The sequence below is a fragment of the Diceros bicornis genome, unplaced genomic scaffold (assembly GCF_020826845.1).
Source record: "Diceros bicornis minor isolate mBicDic1 unplaced genomic scaffold, mDicBic1.mat.cur scaffold_73_ctg1, whole genome shotgun sequence".
Classification (NCBI taxonomy): domain Eukaryota; kingdom Metazoa; phylum Chordata; class Mammalia; order Perissodactyla; family Rhinocerotidae; genus Diceros; species Diceros bicornis.
In genome coordinates, this window is record NW_026691615.1 from 985,049 (window position 1) to 996,887 (window position 11,839).

The following is an 11,839-nucleotide window of genomic DNA, read 5'->3' on the forward strand; positions in this document are numbered from 1 at the left end:
TGGGCGCCGCCACCGAGGCCCATATTATCCCAGACAGAGCTGGCCTCTTGATACTGACCTCACCAAACCCCAGACCTTCAAGGTGGGGGCGCTGTCCAAGGTACTGGGCCTTGACATGCTTGCTCAGCCTTGTCACCCATGGGCTCCAGGGCCCCACCCAATCCTCCTTTTGTTCCACTCTTTTTATTTCGTCCCCAGCTGGCCACCTACCCCCTTGGATCTGATCATATCCCGGTGGCTTTTGTTGACTTGCCCCTGGACCCAGCTCTGACCTGGGGGCCCGTCACCCAGCCAGCCAGCACACCATTCAGCTTCTAGTCTCTGCCCACACTCAGCGTGTCCACCCCTCCACGCCCCCTCCGAGCCCCACCCGGCCTCTCAGCGACTGAAAGCTCCTTCCCACGCCCTCATCTTTCTCTCCCCTCCTCACTTTCACCCTCAGAAGGGAAGCTCTCCCCCCTTGACCTTCAGCCACACACGCTGACAAGCATGTACATTTCTCATTTATAACATTCTAATGAGAAAGCTGCCCTTTATCCCCATTTTACAGATGAGCAAACTGAGGCTCAGAGAGGCTAAATGACTTGCCCAAGACGACTATCCAGGACACGGAGGAGTGAGGATTTGGACTCTGTCCAGTCAGCCCCAGGAGCCTGTCTTCTTAACCCCTCACCACACTGCCTCTGTTCAAGACGGTGACTCCATCGTCTCTACGTCATTCAGAACTTGTCACTGCCCCTGAATGCCTTACACTGAGTCCACCCAGCAAGGCTTTGCACAAGCTAGGACGGCATACCTGCCCAGAGAAGGGCGACCCGCAGGCTCCACGGAAGTGTCTGTTCAGAGTCTTCTCGATGGAGTCATCCTCTCCTGTACAGCCCCACCCCTCCGAGCATCCTCTTTTATGGCGGTTGATGGAGAAGAGTGGAATGTTGCCAAAGCGCTCTTTATTGCTGGCTAGGGCACGGGTAGGTAGGAGTCTGGGGTGCCTGAGGGTCTACCTTCCCACCCCCACAGCCCCACTGGCTAGGGGAGCCCAGCGGCACGTGGCTCTCCTGGAAGTTGTTCAGTCTCAGCCCCGCCGGGCGCTGATACTTGAAGGTAAACTCGTCTTCATATTGGGTCGAGAAGAAGCGCTGTCTGCCCAGCGGGGGCTCCATGTGGCTGTGTTTGCACTGTGGAGTCAGGGTGGGCAGCCTGGCAGGGCAGCCTGCAGGGTGGCTGTCCCACCCGTGGTCCCCACCATCACCCTGGGAGCATCAAAGGCTGGTGATTGGGCCCTGGGGAGGTGGACAAAATGGGGGGGGCTCTGTGTAGGATGACCCAGAAGCCGGAGAGAAACTTGGTGGGGGGGCCTGGAATGACCCCAGGGCTGGGGTGACCCTAGGTGACTCTGAGCTAACCCTTTGGCTTGGGGTATAACTGTGGCTGGTGATAGGAAGATGCCCCTGAGCTGCCCCTGACATGACCCTGGGGGTGAGGTAGGGATGACCTTGACACTCAGATGACATTAAGACGACCCTGAGCCTAGGGTGACCCTAGAGCGACCCCGAGCGGACTTGACACTAATTCTGAGTCTGAGGTGACAGTATCATCATCCTGAGATAAGTCTACACTGATCTGGGGGGTTCCCTGGTCAGGGAGGTGCCCCCTCCCCTGCCCCTTCCTCACCCGCTGTAGCATCTCCTCAGTCGCGGAGGCCGGGGCTACCCTGTGCGGCTTCAGCATCTTCTGGTTCATGGTTAAGAAATCTGGTTCTGAAGAATTGGGTGGGGGTGGCCGAGCTGAGGGGCCGAGGGAGGAGAGGCAGGGCCAGGGGGCAGGGACGTGCAAGGCTAAGGATGGGGTAAGGGTTCAGGGCGAAGCTCGGGCCAACGCTGAAGTTGCAGCGAAGGATGCAGTAGGAGGCGGGGAGAGGGGAGGAGCCGGGGTGGGCCTGAGGCTGTAGGGGCGGGGCAAGTGCGCACGAGTCTGGGGGGCAGGGAGGGTAGGCTAGCAGGTCAGGGGGCGGAGCCAGAGTCTGGCAGAGGAGTGGGGGTTAGAGTCAGGTGAGGGCGGATATGGAAAGGGGCGGGGCTATGGTCATGCAGGGGGCAGTGCCAAGGCGGAGGTGGCGCCATGCCCACGAGGGGGCGAGGTCGTCCAGGGGTGGAGTTGGGATCTTGGTCCATGGGGTGGGATGTAGTCCTTCAGGAGGCGGAGCCAGAGTCGGGCAGTGGGCGGGGCGGGACGGACAGGGGCGGGGCCAGAGCAGTGGGGGCGGGGCTTCCCGGGGTGGGCGGGGCCGCGCTCACCGCCGGTGCCCTGGGGCAGGTTGCTCTGCAGCAAGTGGAGGTTGGGGGCTTTCTGCAGCCTTGGCGTCCCAGGCGGGTAATAGTCCGTGCCCATGGAGGTCCGGAAGAACTGTCCCAGCAGCGAAGGCTCCCCTAGGGTCACGTGACTCTGCAATTTCTCCTGAGACACGTGGCGGCAGGGTGGCTTGGTGGCAGGAGGTGGCTGTAGGACCACAGGGCATCTGGGAAGCTCCCGCGTGTCCAGAATGTCCCCAGGCCCGGTTGGAGGGAAGAGATGGGCGCTGTATGACCTTGGACAGCTCACTCTCTCTGGGCCCCACATGATGGCGCTAGGAGTTGGTACTGTTATCTCCTTTTACAGACAGAGCCGCTTGGCTCAGAGTGGTTAAGCTACTTACCCAAGGTCACGCAAATAGATCCAGGAGATCCCCGCACACATGTCAAGCTCACTCCCACCTCAGGGCCTTTGCACTTGCTATTCGCTCTGCCTGGGAAACCCTTTTCCCTAATGAGCCCTGCCGCCTTCTCCCCCTGCCCGCTGACCTGGCCATGGAAGAAGTGCATGGAGGTGGTGAGGCTGCCCGGGCCGGGGCACCAATTTCCTTCCAGGATGTGCGACTCTGGAGTCTTGTCATGGTGAAGAACAAAAGGCTCTGCCAGCGGCAGAGTAGGTGCTGAGCAGCCCTGGGAGGCTGCTGTGGGAACCAGGGGCGGGTAGACAGCAGGCTCTCACCTGGCTCCCGGGCGTAGAAGTGCTCAGCCTTGGTGGTCCTGTCCCGGAAGAGGCCGTCTCCGGGACGAATGTTCACATAGTGGATGTGGGCCAAGGCCCGGGCCTTGTCATACCTGCAGGTAGGGGGGGATCTATCTGATCTGGGCCCTTGCAACTGCCAGGAAAAGGGAGATGGGCAGGCTTCCCAGGGGCCAAGCTGTGGAGTGCTAATGGCGGGAGATCTGGCCTGGCCTGCGGGTGATGGAGACCCTAGAGCCTCAGGTGGCACACCCCACATGTCGCTGAGAGGCCTTTGCCCCGTCTTGGTGGAAGGCCACTGTCCCTTTGTACCTGTCTGAGGGCAGACCCTGGGGCCTGTAGGCTTGTTTCTGCTCTGAACACATGGGACCATAGCCAATCTTGAAGTCTCCCAGTTCCACGCTGCTGGAGGCCTGTGGGTGGAGAGGGGTGGGAAGGGCAAGACCACCCGGCCCCATCGCTGCCCTCCCCAGCAGCACCAGCCCGGCCTCGATTTACCCTCTTAGACATCAAGGCAGGTGGGCCCGGCAGGGCCTGGAACTCTCTCTGGTAGGAGGTCCCATCGTCCTGTCTCCTGTGGTCCCACCTGAGGGGGTTGGGGCCCTCTGAGGATGGGCGAGAGGAGAGAGAGAGAATGGGATTAATGGGATAACTCCTGGAAGCCTCAGGGCCTCTGGGATTCAATTCCTTCCCTGGGAAGGGGAGCTGGGCAGTCCCGACTAGCCTAGCTTGAGAGCTGTCTGGAAAACACCAAAAATAATAAAAATCATGATAAAACAAGAATAACTACCAAATAGTGACCAGGCAGCTAGGTTAAGCTTTGCATCTCATTTTGGGGGGCTGGTATTATTCCCCCCACCTTACAGCCTCCCTGAGGCTCAGAGAGGCTACGTGACTTGCCAGAAATCACAGAAATTCAGAGCCAGAGCTGAGCCGAGTCCGGGTCTGACAATCCCTGAGCCCAGCTTGGAGGGACTCTGACTAGTGAGGTCCCTGGGAAAGTTTCCTTGAAAATCACACTAGTGACAGCTGCTCTTGGTCGAGCGCTCACTGTATGCCAGGCAAATCATGCGCTCCGGGCTATCTCGGTGTCACCGGCTCCTATGAAGTGGGGCCCTGTTATGGCACCCATTTTGCAGACGAGGAAACAGGCTTGGAGAGGTCCACTTGCTCAGAGTCACCCAACTACTAAGGTGGCAGGGCTGGGGTGGTGCGGAGGACTTAGCAGATTTGTCTGACCCCAAACCAGCATTCACGACTTCTGCCCACCACACAGCCCCCTGGGGAGATTCAGGAACTGTGCCCATTCTACGGATGCAGAAACGGAGGCTCAAGGAAGATCCAGGCTTTCTCAGCCTCGGTGCTATTCACATTGCGGGCTAGATAATTCTCTACTGTGGGGGCTGTCCTGTGTGTGGGAGGATGTTTAGCAGCATCCCTGACCTCCATCCTCTCCCTGCCAGTAGCATCCCCTCCCTCCATCGTGACAACCAGAATGATCTCCAGACGTTGCCAAACGTTCCCCGGGGCAGGGCGCAGAATCCCCGCCCACTTTGGGAACCAGTGGGTTAAGCAATCCGCCCGGGGCGCCCAGGCACGCGCTCACCGAGGTGGCTGCAGGGCGCGCGGGGCTGCAGGCACGCGTCGTAGGGCGGGAAGAGCGCCTGGTGAGTGGTGGGCGGGATGCGCAGCTGGGCGCGGTCGCCGGTCGGCACCGAGCCGCGGTCGAAAATGGGGCGCGCGCTGCGGATCTGCTCGAGGGCGCGCGGCGGCAGCTCGGGCCAGCGGAAGTCGGCGCGCGTGGTGGCGAGGCTGGTGCGGGCGCGCGCGTCCGCGTGCACGTGTAGGTGGCTGGCCTGCATGGCGAGCGCGCGCTCCCGCGCCCGCTCGTGCTCCCCCAACAGCGAGCACCGTGGCGGTGGCGCGAAGGCGCAGTGCGCCTCGGACACGCGCTCCTCGCCCGCCCAGCGCGCGTCCCGTTGGAAGAGGGGCGCGCGGGGCGGCTGCTGGCTCCGCAGCGTGCGGGGGGCGCCCGGGTAGGCCGGGAAGTCCCGCTGCGACGAGGAGCGCATGGTGCCCATGTGCAGCCGCGGGTCGGGCCCCACCGCGAAGTGCGAGGCCCTGAGGAAGTCCCGCCGGGACATCGGGCAGGGCAGCAGGGCGCCCGCGGCCACTGCGGGACGTGGAGCCACCTGCGAGGGGACGAGATACAGGACTGAACAAGTGCCCGCCGAGAACAATGCTGCCGTTTACTCCTCCCTCTGTGCCAGGCGCTGGGCTCGGCGCTGGGAACATGGGAAGAAACAGGCGCAGCCCCTGTGCCTGCCGCCAGGGAAAGCAGAGAGAAACACTCATTCATTTGGGCTTACTGTGTGCCAGGCACTTTGTAGGCCCTCGGAGGGGTACATCAGTTAACAAGACAGACCAAGAGCCCTGCCCTTGTGGAGATGATAATGGGGCCAGGAGGTGAAAGACAGTAAGGACTAAATATAACATAAATTGTAGAGTAAATGACAAGGTGATAAATGCCGTGGGAAGTCATACAAGGTAGAAGGATGGGGTTTTAGGGTGGGACGGTGGCAGTTTTAATAGGGTCGTCAGGGAAGGCTTCACTGAGATGGCAGTTGTGCAAAGACCTGAAAAAGATGGGAGGGGGCATCTGGGTATTTGAAGGAATGGCGTTCCAGGCAGAAGGACCAGCAGGTGCAAAGGCCCTGAGGCCACTGCAGAGTGAGCAACAGGGAGAGCTGCAGAATTAAGCACTGCATTCTGGTTTGTCTGATGCAGGAACCCCCTCTCTTCGCCCTCAGTCGGTTGTCAGGGCCATGGCTCTCCCCTCCTTCATGTCTGGGAACTCACTTCGGTCTCTGCCCAACCCTGGCCACTGTCCCATCTCTGCCACACGCCTCCTCACTGGTTTTCCCGCCCTCTGCAGTTGTCCTGGGCCCTGACTCTTCTCCTAGATCCCTTCCTGTCCTCAAACTGAGGACGGTTTACACACCCCCACTCACTTCTCTGACCTTCCGCTCCAGGCTCCCAGCACCCCACTTAGCCCACTGGGACTTTCTGGCCTTTGCTCAGAGCAGAGGTGTCTCCCCCACCGCACCCCCCTTCCTGCCCCTCAGAGACCAGCCATCGGGTGCCACCAGCACCCCTGACTGAGGCTCACCTCCTGCAGGAAGCCCTCCCAGACCACTTCAGCCCACAACTACTTTCTCATGTCGACCTCTTTAGAAGACATGCTTCAAGGGTTTTAATGAAACCACAGTTTTTCAGTGTTGAAGCGTGCTTTTTTGATCATTTTGCCTCCTAAAATAGTTGCGTTGAGAAGACCTCAGATAGTTTATGGGAGAATCTGACAACTGAAATTACTAGCCGGGTCACCTTGGAACAAGTCATGGGGCTTCTGTGAGCTTCATGCGTCATCAAGGATGAGGACAGGGCACCTACCTCGAGGGGTGACAAGGGGGCTAATGGGTCTTAGAAAATGCACTTGGCGACCAGCCTCGAGACTCCCTCTGTCCCCTGTCTCCCAGAGGATGCTCACATGTTCCTTCCAAAGCTGCGTTCACGTGTGGTGCGGCCCTGCCTATTGTGACCCATACGGCTTCCTGGACAATGCTGTCACAATGGTCCCCAGCAACTCTGGGCGTGGCCGGAAGGAAAATCAGGAGCGAGGCCAGAGGATCCTGCCTCCTGGGAGCTCGAGGGAGCCTGGCAAATGACTTGGCTTCTCTCATCTGGAAAAATGGGGCTGGTAACCGCTTCAGAAAGTAGCGATTGATGCAATAGGCTGCTGGTGTCTGTTATCATTTTCCCGAGTTTTCTTGCTTGTCTGCTTCCTCAGTACGCCCCACACAGGATAGGCTAACCTCTCTGAGTCACTGCACTACTTAATGTCACGCCAGGGCTCCCAGACCTCCAAGGTACCCTTTAATGACATCGTGGTCCCCCAGCCCAAAGACCAAGAGGAACACACCTGTGGTTGAACAAACTGGGGCTTATTACTCATTGCAGTGAGAGAGAGCACAGTCCACGGGGAGCTGTGGGAAATCTCGTCTCAGGAGGGCTTGAGAAAGGGCTTCTCAGGGGGCCAGCCCTGTGGCAGAGTGGTTAAGTCCAGCGCGCTCTGCTTTGGCGGCCTTGGTTCAAGAGTTCAGATCCCAGGTGCAGACCTACACCACTCGTCAGCCATGCTGTGGCAGCGACCCACATATAAAGTAGAGGAAGATGGGCACAGATGTTAGCTCAGGGCTAATCTTCCTCAGCAAAAAAATTTTTTTTTAAAAGAGAGGGCTTCTCAGAACTGGACTTGTCTTAGGTGGCTCTTGGGAGGTTTAAGGACATGGGGTTTTGCTCTGTGGTGGATCCTTTTACTGGTTGGAAATTTGAATTTCTTTTTTTTCCCTTTAAATTTTTTTTTTTTTTTTTGCTGAGGAAGATTGGCCCTGGGCTAACATCTGTGCCTATCTTCCTCTACTTTATATGGGACGCCGCCGCAGCACAGCTTGATGAGCGGTGCATAGGTCTGTGTCTGGGATCCGAACCGGCAAACCTCAGGCCGCCAAAGCGGAGTGTGCTAACTTAACTGATATGCCACCAGGTCGGCCCCTCTTTTTAAATTTTTTTATTGAGGTCATATTGGTTTATAACATTGTGTAAATTTCAGGCGTACATTGCTGTATTTCAGCTTCTTTATAGATTGTGTCGTGTTCACCGCCAATAGTCTAGTTTTTATCTGTCATCCAAAATTATGGAATGCGTTGTGAATTTGCATGTCATCCTTTCACAGGGGCCATGCTGATCTTCTCTGTATCATTCCAATTTTAGTAGGTGTGCTGCCGAAGTGAACATTTAACTTTCTTTCTTGAGATGCTCCAACAAATAAAAATAATATATAAAACATCAGGACGGGGGAACGGGGAGTTAGCCTCTAATAGGGCCAGAGTTTCAGTTTGGGAAGACGAGAAAGTTCTGGAGATGGTGGGGATGGTTGCACAACCATGTGAATGTAGTTAATGGCACTGAACTGGACACTTAGAAATAGTTACAGTGGTAAATGTTATTTTATGTATATTTTACTGCAATAAAAAAATTTTTAAAGCAATTTCTTAAAAAAAAAAAACAGATGAAATACAGATATAAGGATGGTAAAGCTGTCCTAGTTCATAGTGCCCCAAATTGTTTACTGAATGGGTTCCTTCCTTCTTTCTTTTTTTTCTTCTATTGAGGTATCCTTGACATACAGCATTGTTAAGTTGAAGATATACAACATATTGATTCGATACATTTATATATTGCAATATAATTGCCATTGTGGTGTTCGCTGACACCTCAGTGTGTCCCATAATTGTTGGGAACAATTAAGATCTAGTCTCTGAGCAGGTTTAATGTTTATAGTACAGTTTTTTTTTTTTTTTTTTTTTTAGTGTATATATATATTTTGTGTGTGTGAGGAAGATCAGCCCTGAGCTAACATCTGCCAATCCTCCTCTTTTTGCTGAGGAAGACTGGCCCTGGGCTAACATCCGTGCCCATCTTCCTCCACTTTGTATGGGACGCCGCCACAGCGTGGCCTGACAGGCGGTGCATCAGTGCGCGCCGGGGATCCGAACCCTGGCCACCAGCATCAGAGCACGCGCACTTAACCGCTAGGCCATGGGGCCGGCCCTATAGTACAGTTTTGTTGGCTGTAATCCCTGTACTGTGGATTAGATCTCCAGGACTTATTTACTGAGTGGGTTCCTTTTCACTGACTTACCAAATTCAAGGAAATTGTTTTGCCCACTGGGTTGAGGTCCCATCACCTGCTCCTCAGCCCCGAGCCCAGCAGAGGACTTTGGTCCAGCCAGGTGCATGCAAATATCCATTTCGGCCTGGTCCTGCCTGCTGGGAAAAGAGGATGGATCATGGATCGTGGATGCTACCAGGAGGCAAGGGGGAGAGGTAATTCTGTTACTGAGGCTTTGAATAATTTTTATCGAGAAGTCTAAGGAATGAAGCGAGAATAAAGCCGTGATTGGTAAAGAAACAGCAGTGACTCAAATGATCCAGGAAAAGCGAATATCTGGTTGCTGCTATGGTTCGGACCATGCTCATGTTTTGCCTGTGTTCAGACACGATTACGAAGTGGGCTTGTTTTGTCTCGTTCCACCACGGTCACAGAGTGGCCTTGTCTGATGTTGGCGTCCCGCGGAATTATTTATGTCCCGAGGGAGAACACCAGGGCCTCGCTGTGCCTGCCAGGCCAGCTCCTAGCAACAGCAAGGCCAGCTGTGGACACCAGGCCAGCGCCTGTCTCTTTCTCAAAGGTCAAGTTTAGCCCTAAGCAGATGACGGGGGATGCTGGGAGGGCTGGGCGGTGCCCACAAGGCTCACTGCTGTCTCCTTGGTGCCTGGAACAGAGCCTGGCACACAACAGGCGCTCAGAGAAATGCGTTGTGCTGTTACAAGGCCCTTGGGCACAGCACAGGCTCAAGAGAAGGGACCCAGCTCCTCAGGCAGCGGCAGGAGGCCCCCATCCCTCTGCAGGCTTTCGTCTTGGCTCGGATTTTTTTCTGCTACAGGAACAGTGTCCCCATTTGGGAGGCGGGGGCACACAGACCCCTGCACCCAAGTCTTAAGCAAGGAGGGCTGTGGTTGGATGTGGGGGTTAACGAACCTCTCGGGATGCTGTGGGGGAGGCAGGGGCTCGGGGTCCTGATGAGAGAGAATGGGGGCTGCCTGTGGAGGGGGCTGTGGGCTGGGAAGAAGTGGATGGACTCAAGGGATATTTTGGGGACTGTTGGGACATGGAGGGGGGTGTGCACGTGTGTGGAGGGAAAGAGGTGAGCGTGATGTCCAGGTGTGTGGCTGGGTGGCTCGGTGATCGGCGGGGCAGCTCTGAGATGGAGACATGGGAGAGCAAAATGTCCGCGAAAGATGCCGAGGTCAGTCTGGGACCTGCCGAGCGCAAGGGTGCTCCTGGGATGCACAGGGGGAATGTTCAGGGGGCAGGTGGGAGCCGGAGACTGCTCAGGATTGGAGAGGGATGAGGGAGAGGCCAGCGAAGAGGTGGCTAGGGAAGTCGTGGGAGTGGACTGTGTGGACAGAGCACGAGCAGAGAGCTTGGGACAGGGAGCTGAGCCCCACCGGCGACGACACTTAGGGAGAACCTGTTTTGTGTCAGGCTGTGGGGATAGAGCGGTGACCAAGACAGATCAAAATTTCTGCCCTGGTGTAGTTCACATTCTGTTGAGGAGAGACAAATAACTAGGTAACCAGACAAGAAACTAGATAGCTAAATAAAGAAGCCAACTATACAGTTATGTTAGATAGAGTTACGAGCTAAGGAGAAAAATAAGGCAGTAGGAAATGTGAGTCGGAAGTGCCCAGGAGGGTGTGACAGGGAGGTGCCATGACTAGATGATATTTGAGCAAGAGGGAACAGCCAGTGCAAAGGTCCTGAGGCAGAATGTGCTGCAACTTCAAGGAACAGGAGCAATGGGGCTGGAATGGAGTGAGTGAGGCAGGAAGAGAAACAGAAGTTGAAATCAAGAGGAAATATTTTGCAAAACACCATTGGTCAACATCATTAATCATTAGGGAAAGGCAAAACAGAACTACAGTAAATTCCCACCTCGCACCCAGTAGGGTGGCCACAATTAAAATAAAAGGAAAATAACAAGTGTCGGCAAGAATGTGGAGAAGGTGGAACTCTCGTGCATTGCTGGTGGGAATGTAAAATGATGCAGCCGTTGTGGAAAACAGTCTGGAGGTTCCTCAAAAAGTCAAACATAGTTACCATATGATCCAGCAATTCCTCTTCTGGGTGTTTACCCAAAAGAATTGAAAGTAGGGACGTGAACAAGTACACGTATAGCATGTTCATAGCAGAATTATTCACGATAGCCATAAAGTGGAAACAACCCAAATGTCCATCAACTGATGAATAAACTAAAAGTGTGGTATATCCATACCATGGAACATTCTTCAGCCAGGAGAGGAATGAAGCTCTGATACCTGCTACAATGTGGACAACTTAAAAAACATGCTTGATGAAAGAAGCCGGATTCAAATGGTCACATATTGTATGATTCCATTTGCATGAACTATCCAGAATAGGTAAATCCATAGAGACTGAAAGCAGATAGATGGTGGTTGACAGGGGCTGGGGGCCGGAGGAACAGGCTGACTGCTTAAAAGGGTGGCAGGTCTCCCTTGAGGGTGATGCAAATGTTCTGAAACTAGAAAGGGGTGATGTTTGTACATGTGAATGTACTAAATGCCACTGAATTGTCCATTTTAAAATGGTGAATTTCATGTTATGTGAATTTTACCTCGATTTTTTTTAAAAAAGGAAATGGGTCGTTCACTTTTTGAACAATGTTATTCGGCTTTTTGGCGAGATAATACACGCATATAGCACAAAATTCAAAAGCTACAAAATTATATGAGATGAGATGATGAAAGTTAACTAAACTTAGCGTGGTAATCATTTCACAATATATTAAGTCAAATCTTTATGCTGTACACCTGAAACTCATAGTGACGTATGTCAATTATATCTCAATATAACTGGGAAAAAAAAAAAGCTACAAGACGGTACAACGGGGAACAATTTAATCTCTTCTTCCCAGCCCATTGCCTCTTTCAAAAGCAACTCTGGTTGCCGGATTCTTGTCTATTCGTCTAGAACGAGTCTATGCATTTCCCTAACTTTCTAAAAATGCCTTATATGACATTACGACAGCCATACATGCTCATTAGAGTCAAGCAGACAATGCAGACAGGGTGAAGCAGAAAAATTTCTAGA

At 54.3% G+C, this 11,839-nt stretch overlaps 1 protein-coding gene and 1 non-coding gene across 2 annotated transcripts; both read right to left on the reverse strand.

Moving 5' to 3' along the window:
• Positions 1-830: 830 nt before the first annotated feature.
• On the reverse strand, positions 831-8,915 carry SAXO5 (stabilizer of axonemal microtubules 5). Its single transcript, XM_058537973.1, has 9 exons — positions 8,853-8,915; positions 4,652-5,237; positions 3,544-3,650; positions 3,358-3,458; positions 3,028-3,140; positions 2,838-2,947; positions 2,295-2,496; positions 1,672-1,757; positions 831-1,175 (listed from the first exon to the last, which is right to left on the reverse strand). The coding sequence occupies exons 1-9, from the start codon at positions 8,913-8,915 to the stop codon at positions 948-950; spliced, it is 1,596 nt and encodes a 531-aa protein (XP_058393956.1). The 3' UTR covers positions 831-947.
• On the reverse strand, positions 7,793-7,897 carry LOC131403626 (U6 spliceosomal RNA). Its single transcript, XR_009219421.1, has one exon. It is a non-coding gene; the product is annotated as a U6 spliceosomal RNA (small nuclear RNA).
• Positions 8,916-11,839: the final 2,924 nt, after the last annotated feature.

Coding starts and splice junctions, on each gene's coding strand:
- SAXO5 (XM_058537973.1), bottom strand. CDS start 8,915: ATGGATATTTGCATGCACCTGGCTGGACCAAAGTCCTCTGCTGGGCTC. Junction 2,948..3,027: donor CTTCTACGCCCGGGAGCCAG/GTGAGAGCCTGC, acceptor TGCCGCTGGCAG/AGCCTTTTGTTCTTCACCAT. Junction 1,176..1,671: donor CTGAGGAGATGCTACAGCGG/GTGAGGAAGGGG, acceptor CTGACTCCACAG/TGCAAACACAGCCACATGGA.